Source organism: Hylobates moloch, unplaced genomic scaffold (assembly GCF_009828535.3).
Source record: "Hylobates moloch isolate HMO894 unplaced genomic scaffold, HMol_V3 SCAFFOLD_2, whole genome shotgun sequence".
In the NCBI taxonomy this organism is placed as follows: Eukaryota; Metazoa; Chordata; class Mammalia; order Primates; family Hylobatidae; genus Hylobates; species Hylobates moloch.
The window spans coordinates 77901016-77919486 of NW_026652277.1; the positions used below are offsets into that span (position 1 = coordinate 77901016).

Genomic DNA, 18471 nt, shown 5'->3' on the forward strand with positions numbered 1-18471 from the left:
AAAAAAAAAAAAAAAAAAAAAAAAAAAGATCCAAGAAATAAGAGTTGCAATTCAGGAGAAAAGCAAAGGGACTCCCTGTGATACAGAGACAGTACATGACAAAACCTGTGTGATAGGTCTAAGGGTAGATTGAAGAAAAAAAAAAGAGCAGAGACAGCAAAGCTGAAAATGATAAATTAATGTGTCTACACATACTAAGACATTTATACTTAGACGTTTGTCATAGAAAACTGGTGATGAATTAGTCATAGGTGCACAGAAAGTCAAAAATGGAAAAACCAAAATTAAATCAAGAGAAAATTAAGAACTGTACACAAAGAAAATTTAACCATTAGTACTCTACATAGCTGTGACTACTAAAACAGTCGTATAATACCATAAACACTAAATACTAATCCTACTAAAAATTATGATGTCCTAAAGAATGGAAGTTTATGTGTTGTGGTGGGAAGTAGAAACTATATGACAAATAAAGTCTAAACTTCCATAGTAGAAAGCCAATAATCAATAGCAAAGACTGGAAAAAAAAATCAAGAAACAGCAATATAAACATTATTTAGAAATATGGAGTCAAAATACCTAGAGAAATAGCTAAGTCTAAGAAGTTGGACTTGGAGGAGGAAAAGTGGGGTCTACCGTTTTTCTGTGGAATTTATGGAACTATTTTAACTTCCATGTACATAATGCCTTTGAGCTTTAAAAATCATTCTTCCAACAAATTAAGAAGAAAAGTATGTAAAAAGATAGGGAAGAGAATAAAATAGTGAACCAGAATAGACTGCTGATTCTTTGAAAATGTTAATGACAGAAAAATACCTCTAACAACACAGATAATTTAAAAAGGTGAAAATCAGCAATAAAAAGAGAGTAATAACTGTGAGAAAGATCATGAAGTTGACTATACACAAATTGAGAACAGAGGAAATGTTTCAAGAAAATTATAAAATGCCAAAACTGGCAAAAGAAATATAAAAAATGTAACAGATCATTGAATAAGGTGGTAATCACAAACATCCCCACCAAAAAGCCCCAACCATATGTTTTACGAATGATCTAAATTTGAAGAAACAGATCATTTTTGCTTAATCAAGTTATCCCAGAAAACAGAAGAGGAAAAACTAATTTATTTTATGAAGCTCGGCTGTGTTTCAGTTAAAACCTACAGTCATATCTTATTTTACTTAAAGACAAACAAATGTGAAGTAATAACTAGACCTAGGAATCTCAAGTTCGCAAACAGAAAAGCCTATAAGATAGTAAGTCTTAAGTCTGATTTTATTTTCAAATCAAGTAAACAAATTCCATTTCTTATGTGGAAGGCCTAGGCCAAGCTTGCTGCATGGAAAGGCCCTACCTGAAAAAAAACCCTAACACCTACGAAGTCTCTGTTGTTTGGAAGCATCCATCTCAAGGATTAGAAAAAATCAATAATATAAAAATAAAAATAAAGAATATATGAAAAATACAATTAAGAAAAAAATAATGAAACTAAAAACAAGCAAATGAGAGGACCGACAAAGCCAAACTTGGTTTTCTGAAAGACCAGAATTGATAAACCCTGACAAAACTAATCAATGAAAAAGACAAGGCACGGCAGGTACAGTGGCACGTGCCTCATGAGCAGTAGTCCCAGCTATTCCTTAGCGTAGGGAGGATCACTTAAGCCCAGGCGTTCTAATCCAGCTTGGGCAACATACCAAGATCCCTACCTCTAATTTAAAAAAAAAAAAAAAAAAAAAAAAAGATAAGGCATAAATAACCAATGTCAGGTATAAAAAAGGGGATATAACTGTAGATCCTACAGACATTAACAAGACTGTAAAAAGACATGACAAAACAACATTATCCAAATAAACTGGAAAATTTAAATAAAATGAACAAATCCCTAAAAAAAGAAAATTAAGTAGAACATTTAAAAAAAATAGAAAATCTAAATTGTCTACCGAAACTATTAAGTAAAATCTAAATCTTTCATGTTCCATATCGTCATCTAGGTAGTAGTTGTAAAAATTCAATGAAATATACACGCAATTTGTGTATTTTAATGTATTATGTTTCATAAGAAAACAAAAGTGAGGCCAGGCACAGTGCTCATGCCTGTAATCCCAATGCTTTGGGAAGCTGAGGCAGGAGGATTGCTTGAGCCCAGAAGTTTGAGACAAGCCGAGGCAACACAGTGAGACCCTGCCTCTGTAAAGAAAAATTTTAGGCCGGGTGCGGTGGCTCATGCTTGTAATCCCAGCACTTTGGGAGGCCGAGGCAGGCGGATCACAAGGTCAGGAGATCAAGACCACGGTGAAACCCCGTCTCTACTAAAAATACAAAAAAAAAAAAATTAGCCGGGCGTGGTGGTGGACGCCTGTAGTCCCAGCTACTCGGAGAGGCTGAGGCAGGAGAATGGCGTGAACCCGGGAGGCGGAGCTTGCAGTGGGCCAAGATTGCGCCACTGCACTCCAGCCTGGGTGACAGAGCGAGACTCCATCTCAAAAAAAAAAAAAAAAGAAAAATTTTAAAATGGCCAGGCACAGTGGCTCACACCTGTAATCCCAGCACTGTGGGAGGCCAATGCAGGAGGATCACTTGAGGTCAGGAGTTTGAGACCAGCCTGGTCAACATGGTTAAACCCCATCTCTACTAAAAATACAAATATTAGCCAGGTGTGGAGGTGGGCGCCTGTAACCCCAGCTACTTGGGGGACTGAGGCAGGAGAATCATTTGTACCCGGGAGGCAGAGGTTGCAGTGAGCCAAGATAGCACCATTACACTCCAGCATGGGTGACAGAGCAAGACTTTGTCTCAAGACAGATAAATAGAGAAATAATAAATAAATAACTAAGCAGGCCAGCATGGTGAAATGCACCTATAGTCCTAGGTATTCAGTAGGCTGAGACGGGAGGGTTTGAGCCCAGGAAAAGTTCAAGGCTTCAGAGAGCTGTGATCATGTCATGGCACTCCATCCTGGGCTAAAGAGTGAAACCCTGTCTCAGAAAATAAATAAATAAATAAATAAATTCATATTTTAAAATTCTCACAAAGAGAAAACTCCTATGAACTCCATCAAATATTTGAGAAAGAAACAATAGTGATTCATAAAAACACTTCAGGAGAAAAGAGAAAGAGAAAATACTGAACAACTCATTTTACAAGACCAGTACAAACACAGAGTAGAACCTTTATTTTGAATACTTCTTATTTCTTATACATTTAAAGTTATGTAAGTTATTTCTTATACATTTAAAGTTATGAATTCCCTCTAACACTATTTTAGCTAAATCTCACAAGTTCTGATAAGTCATATTATTATCTTCATTCAGAATATTTTATATTCCCAACATGCTTTCTTCTTTGGCCTAAAGTCATTTAGAAGTCATTGCAGTGGACCTTGGCTTTAGAGCACAATGTCTTAAAAGGGACCAGATTTACCCTCCTGCCTGAATCAATTTTAAAAAAAGAAAAAACATACAAGATTCTCAAGAAATACGAAATTGAAAAACCAAAGAGAATGATTCTTGAGATGGGAAACAAATCAGGTGAACCCTCTGATCACCCATTTCCAGGATGTGACACACAGGGGACATCCTCAGTTGAGGAGCCAAAGCTGAGGATTCAGGAAAAAGTGGTTAGAACTTGCAGGGTCAAGTACTGGACAGGAGATGGTTACATAGAGAAAACTGCAGAATGTGCAGATCTCTCTCAAGCATTCAATCAAATATTGATCAGAGAATGTGTTGTAAGAAAACCAGAGAAAGAACCACCCAAAGCCTTGAGGGGGAATATCCTCTCAGTTACAAAGGACCTAGAATAATCTACCAGCCAGAGTGGAAAACCTCCATAAGTAACGGGACATAGTAGAGAAGAATTCTGTCTCAGAAGGGAAGAAAATTACCTACAGACTATATTTTGCTAGTCTTTATTGTTTCCACAGCTTCTCATATCTCTAAAATTTGTTTCCATTTCTTTTTAAATAGCTGCTTTAGCAGGAGTGTTAGCCTTCTGTGACTTACTGCATTCTACCTAGAAGAGGAACCTCTAGCATAACCTTGATACCAAAGCCCTGTAAGAACATTTTTAAAAAAAGACAATATTATTCATAAAAATAGATGCAAACATCTTCAATATTAGGAAAACCTAATCAAAAAAAGTTAATACTTTATGACTAAGTCAAGTTTATCCCAGAAAACCTAAAGTTGCTTTAACTTTCAAAAACCATTGTAATTTATCATGTTTCAGAAGGCCTCTCAATTCTGAAAGAAATGGTTTTGTCTTCATTGCTTGGAACGAAAAGGCTACATATGTTTCATATGTTGATTGCCTTTTACAGTTTTCTAGTAAGTGTTATTTCTAGCACTATATGATTTTTCTAATTAGTATTGTGCTTTTGAATAATTTGCCTTAGATTAGCTTCAAATACTTTATTTGAAAGTCTGCTATTTAGTATAGTTAAGTCAACCAATACTTTATTTCTGATCAAACTAACAGCAAACAATTAAAATATATAATCAACAGAAGATTGATTTCCCTGTACAATGAAGTGCCTTCGTTTATTTGAACATAACCAACCCTGTCAACCTGATTAGCAACTTTGATCGCTGCCCATTTTCCTAAAAACCTAATTTGAGTATTATTGTAGAAGTGAAAAATGTTTATTACAATTTGATAATTCTAATTCCCATAATCCCAATTCCAACACAAAATATCAAATAAAACTTTTCACAAAATACCTCCAAATTCTATAGAAAGTCACATTGATAATATAGAATTCCCTTTCAAGAATAAGACTTACAAACAACTAAAATATACATAAGTATATTGTTTATACCTTCATTCATTAAAATATTAAACCTTTACCAGCTCTTCTTTATCACTCACCTCTTTGCTTGGTGACTGAATACAAGTGTCTTTTATTTTGCGTGTTGAATTAGGCACTGATTTTGTAGAATTTGTACTAAAATCATTGGCAAGACCTAAAACAAAAGTATGAAATTTTCAAAAACAAGATATAGTGTAATATTAGTTAAAATTAAAAGTAGCTGTATATGACACGTGAAGAACCATCTGTTGACTCACTGACAATTAGCTTAAATCAAGTAGAGACCTCAATATTCAAATGTTCCTGAGAAGCATCAGGAAATGAGAAAAACAAACATCTGAAGTATCAATATATGCCAGCTCTTCTTTCAGAGCTTGTATAGAAAACATTCTTTTCTATCATCTGCCCCTATTTCTTTGGGTGGCTTATTCTCTTATTCCAATACCTGCTGATGCTAATCAGCATTTGGAAAAGTTTTTGCTGTAATTTATGACTTCCTTAAACAGATATGTAAATCCCCAAAGATTATCTCAAATTCTCCAGCGATCCCAAGAATTCTACACATCTATTTTCATTATATATTTTTTCTGGCTGGATGCAGTGGCTTATGCCTGTAATCCCAAAACTTTGGGAGGCTGAAGAGGGCAGATCACTGGAGGGCAGGAGTTCGAGACCAGACTGGCCAACATGGTGAAACATGGTCTCTACCAAAAACTACAAAAATTAGCCAGGCGTGGTGGCACACACCTGTAATCCCAGCTACCTGGAAGGCTGAGGCACAAGAATTACTTGAACCTGGGAGGCAAAGGTTGCAGTGAGTTGAGATAGCGCCACTGTACTACAGCTTGGGTGACACAGCAGGACTATGTCTCAATAAATAAATAAATAATAAAATACTTTTTCTTGTGTATGATAATTATGTATGGACTTCCAGATTACAGTAATCTAATGTGAACTAAAGGGGATGACAAATTATTGTCAAGTTATTATTTTTTGTCAGTATTATCCTAAGTATACCAGAAGGTACACAAAGGATTACATATGAACTCAAAATACCAGGGAAAATATTTCCCATATATTTAAACCCTAGAACATATTTGCTGCATTTGATATTAATTACCATGACAAATTCATATTTTCATCCATCTAACCCTTAAATTCCAACTTGAAATGAAGCCTTACTTTTTTCTTCAAAACAGTCTTGTAAGATTTCCAGAACATTCTGGCCTTGCTCTGTGTTAATGTCACGTGCCCTAACAAAGAAAGGAAAAATACAGCCTATCATTTTCAGAAGATATTTCTTTGTATTACCATCTATTTGAAAATTCCACATCTCATTATAAAATATAAATTTACTTAATATGTAAAATATCTTTACTATTTGAAGACAAAACAAGTACTTGAGGGTCTATATGTTCCCTCAAGTGAACTCTTTCCTTCCTAATGAGAATTAGTATATCATAATCTACATTATCAATTAATATTTCTTAGTTGAACAGCCATGTCTAAAGCTGTTTTAGATTACTGCTGTATCTCAAAAACACAAATTTTTTTGAATGAATCCAATCAGTCCTGAAATGCTTCTTTAACAGACTTTAGTCACATCTCCAAGTAACATATTCCTCCCTATAAATTCTCAAATGCATTTCTGATTCAGTATCATTGATTAATCTTAACAGTTTATGAATCAGTATAAATTTTAATTAAAAATTATATTGAGCTTGTAGATTCACACCCAGCTATAAAACATAATACAGATCCCTTGTTCACTTTACCTAGTTCTCCTCAGTGCTAATATTTTGCAAAACTATAGCATATTATCACAATCAGGATACTGATATTGATACAATCTACCAATGCTATTTTGATTTCTCCAGTTCTACATGTACTCATTTCTCAATATATTCATGTTTGTGTGTATATATACAAAATGTATCACATCTGTAGGTGCAGATAAAACAACCAGAGTCAAGATACTGAATAGTTCCATCATCGCAAAGATCCTCTATGTCCTTCTGTAATCATAACCACCTTTCTCTCATCTCCTTCCTGCCTCCTCTCATTCCTAACCTCTGGCAACCACTAATCTGTCCTCCATTTCTAAAATTCTGTCATTTGGAAACAATCATATGTAACTAGAATCACACAACATGTATCCTCTTGCCTTGGCTTTTTTCACTCAACACAATTCTATGCAAATCAATCCAAGTTGAATGTATCAATATTTCACTGCTTTTTAGAGTCAAGTAGTGTTCCACGCTGTGTGTAGCACAGTGTTAACCATTTACCTGTTGAAGAACATCTGGATTTCAATCAGTATAAAACTGACATGCATCTCTAACAGGGTGGACAAACTTTTGCTTAAAGGGCCAGATGGTAAATATTTTAGGCTTGTAAACCATAGTCTCTGTCACAACCAGTCGACTCTCCCATTCTAGCCCAAAAGCAACCGCAGACAGTGTGTAAACAAAGAGGCACGGCTGTGTTCCAATAAAACTGAAACAAAACCTGTGACAAAACATGTGGCTGGCCCATCAGCCAGAGTTTACTGATCCCTGATCTACAACATTCGTATTATTCTTGAGAGCTCGAAAAGTGCTATATATGCAGTAATTAAAAACTGTGAGCCACAGTGCATTATCAGGTCATCCGTCATCAAGTTTTATAACTGAAAGATCTCAGAACTCATCCAGTCCAATAATTATCATCCAAATAGATGCATAAAGTTACTTTTGGAGCTTTGCAGAAATACATATAATTGGTCACTTCCCACAAACCAATTTAATTAGATTTCCTAGGGTGACGGAGATAATTCTGATGTGCAAATCTAGTTAAAAACCCCTAGCTGAATCCTATGCCCTCATTTTGCAGATAGGCAAACTGAAACCCAAAATGGTCAAATGGCCTAACTCAGTTTGTAAACCTAATTAGTGTTAGTGGCTGGTTTTCTACCAGAATATATACAGTTGACTATTATAAATTCTGGCCTTGACACCACCCCAAAATACCACCTACAGGTGCATATATTACACAGCTATAAATACACTCCTGCAATTACCTATTTCAAGGATGAGATCCAAAAAGATCAGATTTGCCAAGGTGATAATGCAGAGTCACTGTTAGAACGCAGGTCACATTAGGCAACAGCTTTTTCAAAATTTATCAAGTTCATCATTTCTTCCCCCTTGTCATTATTACCTTGGCATAAAAGCACCTCCACCATGTCTAGATTACTACAACCCCTTCCTTAAGCTACTTTGCAAACATCAAACATCTTTGCTTTTTTAAATGTGTGTGTGTGTTTATATCAGATAGCCCTTATTCCACAGAAGATTTAGGACAGCTTATTCAGGCCTATAATAGATGCCTAAAGCCTAACATATCCATTTTATGGCTCAATCCAACTCATATGGTCTTGTTTTCCACTTCTATCCAACATATTCAACCTTCTTAAATCAGGTCTCTCTGCTACTGACAAATATATGTATTCCTACTTTGGTTCCTTCGTTAGGTTACTTTCCATGTCTGGAATGTACTTTATCTTAGTCTTTAAATACCTATTCAAGGTGCACCAAAGTTACACTACAACTTTAAAGCTTTTCTTAATATCAACAACACACAAATCCCTAATTTCTCACATGGCTGTCTATACTGCAAGTTAATGCCTAATTATATATAGCCCTACTCTCTATGATACACAAGTCATTACTTCAGCATTGCAAGTAATAATTTTTGTCCATTAAATTATTTCACAAAAAAAACCAAACACCGCATGTTCTCACTCATAGGTGGGAATTGAACAATGAGAACTCATGGACACAGGAAGGGGAACATCACACTCCGGGGACTGTTGTGGGGTGGGGGGAGGGGGGAGGGACAGCATTAGGAGATACACCTAATGCTAAAGGACGAGTTAATGGGTGCAGGAAATCAACATGGCACATGGATACATATGTAACAAACCTGCACATTGTCACATTGTGCACATGTACCCTAAAACCCTAAAGTATAATAAAAAAGAAAAAAAAAAAATAAAAAAGAAAAAAAAAAAAATTATTTCACAAATGTACATATACATTTTCCCAACAGAAATCAAAGCTTCTCGTAAACAAAAGAACATACTTCCGTGCCCCACTAGACCTACTAAAATCACAGCTCAATAAACAAGATGTTATTCACTTTTAAAAACATGCTTTTCATCCTATTACTAGTAAATATTTAACCAGAAAATTTACTTTTTACAGGTTTTACAACTAAAAGAAGAACCAAAACAACCCAAATAAGCACTCAACAAATAAATGTATGACAGCATGTACTATTTTTCTTTTTGCCCCACTGAATAAGCTACATCTTTCTAATTTTACCATTTGATTCAGTCTACAAAAGGCTTTTCCCATGGCAGTCACTTAGTCAGAACTGAGACTCCCTCTTCCTGGTTCCACTATTTTATCAGGTGAATTTCTTTTTTCACAGCCACAAAGTCATTGCACTGCTTGCATTAACATTCCCCTGTCAGTATAAGATGACTACCCTTAATCAGTGGGCATAGAAATCATTATATTAGTCAGAGGTGATAGCTTTTCCTTTCTTCATTTAAAAATCTATTAACGATGAGAATAAAAATAATCTTAAAAGCTTAAGTATATAAATCACCTGGAAGGTCGACAAAATCTTCTTCTGTAGCCATTTTTGAGATGATCCTGAAAGAAATCATCAATTTGTTTTCTTTAAGATAGAGTCGAATAAAATTTATTTTCAAAGTAACTTCATCCAGTATGGGCCTGCTATACACCAAACATCTCCTAAGGGCTCAAAACAATTCTAAGCTTATGACAGGCATTTAAAAACTGAACTGCAGGAATCTGGTAAGCTTTATTCCGCTTCTCTCCCCACAGTGAGAATGGCTTTACTGGTTTTTTCTGATTATATATAATGTAAACAATATATGTGCTCATAGTAAAAAGAATAGATTATATTATTCTTTCATACAACTCTTTATGTTTATATGTATAACGTCACATAATGGGAGATCATCGAAGCTGAAGATTTTCTTAGAAGGGGAGATAAATTAGAAAAGAAATGACACGGGTTTTATATAGTAACCATAACCAAAGTATGAAACATAGAATAGTGAACACCAAAGAGGTCCAAAAATATGTAAACAAAATATGAGTTGTCTGCCCCATTAGTCATTCACAGCTTGTACCTTTCAACTGACAGCTGTCTTTCAGAAGAATTTGTCAATAACTGATGCTCCATAAATCAGCCTCAAGAACTGCATAAAAGGCCACCATTTTGACAGAAGAACTGAAAACGTTCAAATAATTTCGAGACATACTTGTTACATAATCTGTTTCTCCCAACTAGCAAGTGTGACGCAAAGGCACACTTTTAAGGCGTTTCAGTACTTCTACCATGGGGACAAAAGTATCTGGAGGCCTAGGAACTGGAGCTAGACTAAAAAGCAGAAGCCAAGATCGCGCCCCTGCACTCCAGCCTGGGGGACAGAGAAGACTCCGTCTCAAAAAAACACACAAACAAACTGAAAACCCAGCAGAAATCACAAGCACCTCTCAAGAGTAAGACGCAGGCACAGACGAAATGACGACATGAAAACTTAGGAAATAATAAAAGTACAGTAAATTAACTCTGGTTATCGACGCACGATCACACTTGATGTCAAAACTTCCTGCGGCTTTCCAATGAGATCCCTCAGAGGCCACAGCCCCAGCCTGGCATTTCCTTCTGCCCCGCCTCGGGCGCCCGTGCCCCGGCCGCCGCCCAACCCCTCGCCTGGAGCGGGGGTGCCCGCACTTACCAGACCCGACGCAGCCATGTTCCGGCCCCGCTGAGCCAGCGCCAGTGTCTGAGGTGGAAGCCCACACGGACCACAGCTCCGGGAGGCCGGGCAAGAAACCAATCGCCGGACTGCCGGGCGGCGGCCTAGCAACACCCCGAAGTCTACGGCGACTGCCGCTGGGGCCGCGATCCGGAAGGCGAGCGCTAACAACACTTCCCGGCCATCGGCTCCGCCCTCGACAAACAGGAACGCTCGGCCTGTGCCTGGGTTTGAACCCGGCCGCACATGCGCACAACGGGCCGCGCCGTCCAATAGGAAGCAAGCCGTTAGCGGGCTCGCCCTTTCGTGCTCCCGGCCAACGGCCCTGAGGCCACAGCCCCGCTCCGCTCTTCCCACCGCCCTTCCTCAGCGCCGCGCCCGGGGCAGGCGCGCGACTGGGCTTTTATTTGCAAGGCACGGTCCTGGGAACCGCTCCTTGTGCCCAGTGTAAAACTTCTCAGCAGTTCTATTAAGGAATAATAAGTAATACTTGGAAGGATGAGAGGTAGAAATGGCAGACGACTTTTTTTTAATAGAATCTATTTTTGAAGAGATTTTTCTAATGCAGATTCATCAGCCACGCCCAGCCCATCTAACCATCATCTCTGAAAATAATTGAACAATTATGTATAATAATGGTGCTGATGGCTTGTATTCTTTTTCAAGTATGTGGGTGATATTTTTATGATGCATTGCCAACAAATGATCCACGTAAGTATCTATCATTTAAGTATGATGCACTGAAAAGAATTCTATACAGAATCCTGAAATCTGCCAGCCATTGACCAGCTATGTTATGGAGGGCAAAACTGCGGCACCATTCTGGGTGTTTCCACAGTGATAGAATGCAAGTCTAAATTAGACGCTCTGAAGACTTCTCAGCTGACCAGTGTATGATTCTATGAAGCTGTGTCTTATTTTATTATTTAATTTAAAATTACAAGAAAATTCTAATCAGAAAATAGTTTACTAAGTGAATAAATACATTAATCAGGAGTTGAGCTAATAGATTTTTAAAACGTGTAGTGCTTTAACAAATGCTGTCACCTATGAAGGCCAATTTTTTATTTTATTTATTTTTTTGATAGGAAAAAAAGAGGAACTATGAACTCTGACTGAAGTTAGGCCTGGATTGCACTCCATTCCATTAATTCTGCCATATGGGCAACTAAGCTATCTGTTCGTTAATTCTCTTGTCTGCAAAATGAGAATAATATTAAAGTGGTTGGGATGTTGTAATTGAATAATTCCTGTTAAGATCTAAGCACAATGTTTCGAACATAGTAAGAATTCAATAATAAAGCTATTGGAATCATTATGTAGACTTTTACTATGTTTGGCAGTTTTGCCAATCAGTCCACATTATAATTTGGTGCTGTCACATTTGGAATAGATAATAATAAACACTAACATTTATTGAGTGCATACCCTATGCCCAGTTCTGTAAATGCTTCGCATGCATTGAAGAGAACAATTAATATTCCTGTTTTATAAACAAGGGCACTGAAACATAGAGAGATAAGTGTCTTGCCCATGATCACATCACCACTAAATGGTAGGATGGGATATTATCCCAAGAATTCTCACTCCACAACTGAGCTCTTAATCACTACACTCTTTGCCTCTGGGTAAGAAATTTTAGCAAGCACGATTATAGATGTAAAGTCCCACATGTAAAATTATATCGTCCTGCTTCCACTGGAAACTAAGTCCCACAGTTATTTTGAGAAATTTGAAATGCAATGGCTTGTGCTGCTGTAGAATGCAGGCCACAGAGGGCGTTACAGATTAACTGTTCTAAAGAAAATGGAGCAGTACTCTTATAAAAACAGTTGTGGAGACTCCACAGTTTCCAGACAAACGTTTTACTTCCATATGTACTTGTTGTAGTACTTAATAGCCCACCATGGTTTTAGTATCCTAAAATAGGATTGCTAATTAATGGGGGGAATAATATTTATTTAAAAACCCAAGTTTGTCATTATAAATCTCCCCCCAAAATACATCAAAGATTACTTATGAACTGCTATGACAATCTTGAAGTTTTCTTTCACAACTACTTACCTAGTTAAGGGGTGTGTGTGCGTGTGTGTATTTACATATCAGTATATGGAAGTATTAACATATACATAATTAGATGTGTATATAGGAACATAAAGTATCCAGAAATTTGGCTTGAAAGAGAAGTAAGAAAACTTTTCATTACTTATGGTTTTAGGCAGATAATTTAAAATTTGTAAATCTTAAAACTATTTCAAAGAATATTTTGTTTTAGATCTTTGATTTCCATCAAATAATTATGGTATGGGTATTTACTACCAAAGTGTCTTCCATTAAGTGTTAGCACAAAAATATTCACAACTGAACTAACACTTAAAAATTAGTCTGTATTCATTCCCACCCCACAGCTTAACATGCGCATCTGTCCTGGTGAATGGATAAACAAAAGTACCTCAATGCAGTGCAATACTCTTCAGCAATAAAAGCAAACTACTGCTATACAATATGGATGAATCTTGAAAGCGCTGTACTAAGTGAAAGAAGCTGGATATCAATGACTGTATGAAAAGAAATCAAATCGATGGTTACCAGGGGTTGAGGAGGGTGGGGGGAAAAAGACTATAAAGGAATATGAGGGAACTTTTTGCAGTGCTGAAAATATTCTATGTCTTGATTACGATGGTAGTTACATGGCTATATCTATTTGTCAAAATTCCTAGTTAGAACTGTGCCCCTGAAAAAGGTGACCTTTTTTTTTTTTTTTTTTTTTGAGAAAGGTCTTGCTTGGTTGCCCAGGCTGGAGTGCTGCAGTGGCACAATCAAGGCCCACTACAGCCTCTACCTCCTGGGCTAAAATGATTCTCCTACCTCAGCCTCCTGAATACCTGGGACCACAGGCATGCACCACCACACCCTGCTAATTTTTTTTTTTTAATTTTTGGTAGAGCTGGGATCTTCCTATGTTGCCCAAGCTGGTCTTGAACTCTTGGGCTCAAGTGATCCTCTGGCTTCTGCCTTCCAAATTGCTGGGATTACAGGCATGAGCCACCACACCTGGCCAAAATAGTGACTTTTGCAGTAAATTATACCTCAGTAAGTTTGGGAGAGAGATAATAAAAGAGAGAAAGAGAAAATGAGAGAGACTCAAAGGCACTGTATGGAAACCAAACGCAATGTGTAAACTTTGATTAGAGTCTAGTTCAAAACAAAGTAACTGTAAAGAGCATTAAGCAATAAGTGAAAATGAAAAATTAATTTTCAGATGATATTAGAGAATTGTAAAGTTTTCTTAGGTATTATAATGTGATTATGTTTATGTAATTTGTCCCTACTCTTAGGATATGCATATCAAAGTATTTAGGGGTAAAATGTCTTGTGATATTTGTAAGTACTTTGAAATTGTTAATCATAAAGAGATTGAGATAGTTAAATACATACGGCAAAATGTTAACAATTATTGAACCTAGTTCGTTGGTGTGTTTATTAACAATACCCTTTCAGTTTCTCTGTATGTTTGAAATATTTCATAGAAAAATGATGGGGAAACTTGACCTTAATAAAATTGCTTAAGTTCTAAAAACTTTAGCAAAAACATTTATTATTTATTCTGCAAAAGTCAAAAGTTAAAATATTAGCAAATGACTATCATATAATTTTGTCAGAAAAATTACACATGAAAAATGAATTTCTTCTAAAACGTATAGCATAGTCGCAATTATAACAATATTTGCTAAGATAAAATAAACTTAGTTTCATGATTTTGGTTTCTTTTAATAATGTAATTTTTTTTCTTTTACTCCTTGCTGCCAAATGTTTGTCCCTCTATTAAGGAGACTCATTTAAGTATACTTTTCTGATAAAAAAATTATCCTCCAATAGAAATGCTATCTATGCTACGTAGACCATAATGGAAAAGTTAATAAAATGTGCTTGCAATGTACAGGTAGGTGGCAGCAATCTTTACAAAAATAGTTTTACCATGCTATGAGTTGTTAAGGTCTGCAATGAGTCCTTAATTGTAAAGTGCTGTATAAATTAACTGATCTTTACATTTCCTAAATTACCTGTGTGTCAACCATTGCTTATTAGTTATAGTTATATTCTATTATGTACACATTGTTTCTCTTAACTCAAGATCACAAGAAATAGCACTATTCTCTAGATCTCCATTCTGCATCCTATAAGATTGGATAGTTTACTTCTAGTCAACTTATTTTCTACGCACACAAAGGAAATTTTGTCATTGAAAATACATTAAGATTTTCAAAAGCTTAATAAAATGATTCTGCATTATAATTTTACTCTTGAGAAGACTTAAATTACCCTGAGTGAAAATTGGCAAGTAATGTAAGATACGGTTTTTAAATTTCAGGCAGTCATTGCTTTGCAAAGTAGTACAGGACCCTTAAAAAGACCATGTAAGCTGAAACCATGCAAACCGATCTTTGCTTGGGAAAAATTCTGATTGTTTAACGACCTTTAAAAAAAAATTATCAGCTGGACGCGGTGGCTAACGCCTGTAATCCCAGCACTTTGGGAGACCGAGGCTGGCAGATCACCCGAGGTCAGGAGTTCAAGATCAGCCTGGCCAACGTGGCGAAACCCCGTTTCTACTAAAAACACAAAAATTAGCTGGGCACAGTGGCTCACGCCTGTAATCCCAGCACTTTGGGAGGCCAAGGCAGGCGGATCACGACATCAGGAGATCGAGACCGTCCTGGCTAACGTGGTGAAACCCTGTCTCTACTAAAAAATACAAAAAAATTAGCTGGGCGTGGTGGCGGGCGCCTGTAGTCCCAGCTACTCTGGGGGCTGAGGCAGGAGAATGGCGTGAACCCAGGAGGCGGAGCTTGCAGTGAGCCCAGATTGTGCCACTGCACTCCAGCCTGGGCAACAGAGTGAGACTCCGTCTTAAAAACAATAAAAATAAAGATACAAAAATTAGCCAGGAGTGGTGGTGAGAGCCTGTAATCCCAGCTACTCAGGAGGCTGAGGCAGGAGAATTGCTTGAACCTGGGAGAGAGGCTGCAGTGAGCCGAGATCACGCCACTGTACTCCAGCCTGGGCGACAGAGCGAGACTCAGTCTCAAAAAAAAAAAAAATTATCAAAATATTAACATGTCTCTTGCTGTCAGTTATAAATTTATGGGGAAATGAAAAAATAGTAAAACTAATGCTTATTTAGCACATTGTAACTCAAAGCATCAGAAACATTGAGCATTAAAGGGCTTTCGTTCTCAGTTTTGTTTTCTCTTTTTTTTTATTTTTGGCTCCTGACAGGAAACATGCTTTAGTTCTTTGTGAAAAAAGAAAGCTATCAAGAATAGTTTGAATAGTGCCTGCCTTCTTCTCAGCTGTAACTTATGATGCAGAGTGAGCATCTTTTGGTGAGTTGTCATACTACTTGCTAAGCTTGGGTCATTTTAAATTAAGTATACGTGGCATAGGATATATAACATATTTGTAAATTCAAGTGTCTATAGAAACTCATAAACAATAAAATACCAAAATGGTAGCTTGCAGACAGTACCTAAAAGTAAGAGTTGTTTTGTTTTGTTTTGTTTTTCCGGAGGCTCCATCATTCACCTAAAAGTAAGAGACAATAGGAAGATAAACTAGAAGCAAAGACACAGGGCAGAAGTGATGTGCTGTTGAACATAGAGAAAACCTGACTAATATTGAAAAGTGCGGCCAGGCATGGTGGCTCATGTCTATAATCCCAGCATTTTGGGAGGCCAAGGCAGCAGGATCACCTGAGGCCAGGAGTTCACAACCAGCCTGGGTAACATAGTGAGACCCGGTCTCAACAAAAAATCAAAAATTTAAAAATTTAGCCAGGTGTGATTGCATGTGACTAGTTTCAGCTCCTCAGGAGGCTGAGGTGGGAAGATTGCTTGCCCCATGGCACTCTGCCTAGGCAATAGAGCAAGACTCCTTCTCTTAAACTAAAAATAAAAATTTTAAAAGTGTTCATGTTGACAGAATGGAACTAGATTATGGGGCAACTTCAATGTCAGGATAACTTTTCACTTATCCTATAGACAATGGGGAACCGTGGTATAATCAGGGTTCAATTACATAAAAGAAAATTTGTAGCCAGGTGCAGTGGCTCACGCCTGTAATACCAGCACTTTGGGAGGCTGAGGCGGGCGGATCACCTGAGGTCCGGAGTTTCAGACCAGCCTGACCAACGTGGAGAAACGCCATCTCTACTAAAAATACAAAAACAATTAGCTGGGCGTGGTGGCACATGCCTGTAATCCCAGCTACTCAGGAGGCTGAGGCAGGAGAATTGCTTGAACCCAGGAGACGGAGGCTGCAGTGAGCCGAGATCACACCACTGCACTCCAGACGAGGCGACAGAGCGAGATTCTGTCTAAAAAAAAAAAAAAAAGAACAATTTGTGATGGCTAGTTTTGGCAAAAAGGGATCTGCTACCTGCATTTAACAGCTCATAAAATTTTTGAGAGGATGAAGAAACAGTGTATTTTGGACTTTCAGGAATAATTCCCAAATGCACATTGAAGAACTAAGCCATTAAGAGGCAGCTATGTTTCTACAGTTACAAAACAAATAGAAAAACTGGGAAGCTGACATTAATGCTTATGTCTCCAAGATCATACTGACATCCTGCAATCAGGAAGCCACCACAATTACAAAGCTGCCACGTTATGGAAATCACTATAAGAATTAAAGAAAGTGGAAAGAAACACAAAAAGTGGCTTGACAGTAAAAGACAGGTTTATTTCAGAGAAAACCCAAGGGGGCTTCTGGCCAAGTTAGGTCAGCGGCAGACTCTCTTACAGACTAAGAGTTTTTAAGGATTCAGGGTGGGAGAGTTTATCAGAGGCTTGTACTGCTTCTGTGTCTCTTTGCTGTGCTTATCTGGGAGGAAGACCTGTGTGTCTGTTCCCACACATCTTTCTGCACTGCAGGCATACTCGCCCAAGTCTGCTTTTAGCTTCCCTATCTTAGTGCACCTGAAGGGAAAGGAATGTGCTTATTAAGGCCCACTGTTTTACTGGGGCCCATTGTATGAGGGTGAAGTTTGGCAGTTACCCAAGAGACTTTCCCCCCACCTCCCTCTGTGCCCAAGCTGTCTTACCTGTTTTACTCTCTGCTCTTTCTGGCTGCTTGTAGTTAGAAGAGAAGTGATTTCCTAGAAATGCATGAGGCCAAAAAGGGAGCTGGAACTTAAAGTGGCAGCGTTTGAGATGATGGTGCTCCTGCTCTGTCAGTCACCACCAATAAGAATTCTCCAATGAGTCTGGGTATGGCGGCTCATGTTTAATTCCAGCACTTTGGGAGGCTGAGATAGGCAAATTTCTTGAGGCCAGGAGTTGGAGACCAGCCTGGCCAATATGGTGAAACCCCATCTCTACTAAAAATACAAAAATTAGCAAGGCCATCATTGTTACAGAAGTGATATTAGTAGCTCTGTCAGAACAGTTTAATTTGCTAACCCTTATATTTTCAGTACAAAGAGTTGCATCTGGGATGATAAGAGCTTTTCCTATTATGTATTTTCAAACTATTTTTGCAGTGGAAAATATCACTTTTGTTACTGAGGAGTAGTTTTTGGATGCCAGGTAGATACAGGACACTGGTTTTCATACTAGGTAACTCACAGAATAATGGTAGCTTATACTATACTTATACAGTAGTGGTGGCACAGTACTGTAATCCCAGCTACTCAGGTGGCTGAGGCATGAGACTCGCTTGAACTCAGGAGGCGGAGGTTACAGTGAGCCAAGATGATGCCACTGCACTCCAGCCTGGAGGACACAGCTAGACTCTGTCTCAAAAAAAAAAAAAAAAAAAA

At 37.6% G+C, this 18471-nt stretch overlaps 2 protein-coding genes across 7 annotated transcripts in view; one reads left to right on the plus strand and one right to left on the minus strand.

Moving 5' to 3' along the window:
- The window catches only part of CENPC (centromere protein C), a 100672-nt gene extending 89855 nt beyond the window's left edge, over positions 1–10817 (minus strand). For 2 of the 3 annotated variants that reach the window (XM_058434678.1, XM_032151820.2), the window contains exons 1-4: positions 10629–10816; positions 9464–9510; positions 5993–6063; positions 4870–4964 (exon numbers count right to left, since the gene is read on the minus strand). In XM_058434678.1, coding sequence (XP_058290661.1) covers positions 4870–4964; positions 5993–6063; positions 9464–9510; positions 10629–10646 — 231 coding nt within the window. In that variant the 5' untranslated portion in view covers positions 10647–10816. Of the gene's footprint in view, positions 1–4869; positions 4965–5992; positions 6064–9463; positions 9511–10628 lie in introns of all 3 variants that reach the window. The other variant, XM_032151831.2, reaches the window with a different exon arrangement.
- A 61-nt stretch (positions 10818–10878) lies between these two features.
- The window catches only part of STAP1 (signal transducing adaptor family member 1), a 60384-nt gene continuing 52791 nt past the window's right edge, over positions 10879–18471 (plus strand). For 2 of the 4 annotated variants that reach the window (XM_058434691.1, XM_058434702.1), the window contains exons 1-3: positions 10879–11360; positions 13058–13209; positions 15930–16036. In XM_058434691.1, the coding sequence (XP_058290674.1) occupies positions 16013–16036 (24 nt within the window). In that variant the 5' untranslated portion in view covers positions 10879–11360; positions 13058–13209; positions 15930–16012. The remainder of the gene's footprint in view (positions 11361–13057; positions 13210–15929; positions 16037–18471) is intronic. The other 2 variants (XM_058434686.1, XM_058434698.1) reach the window with 1 other exon arrangement.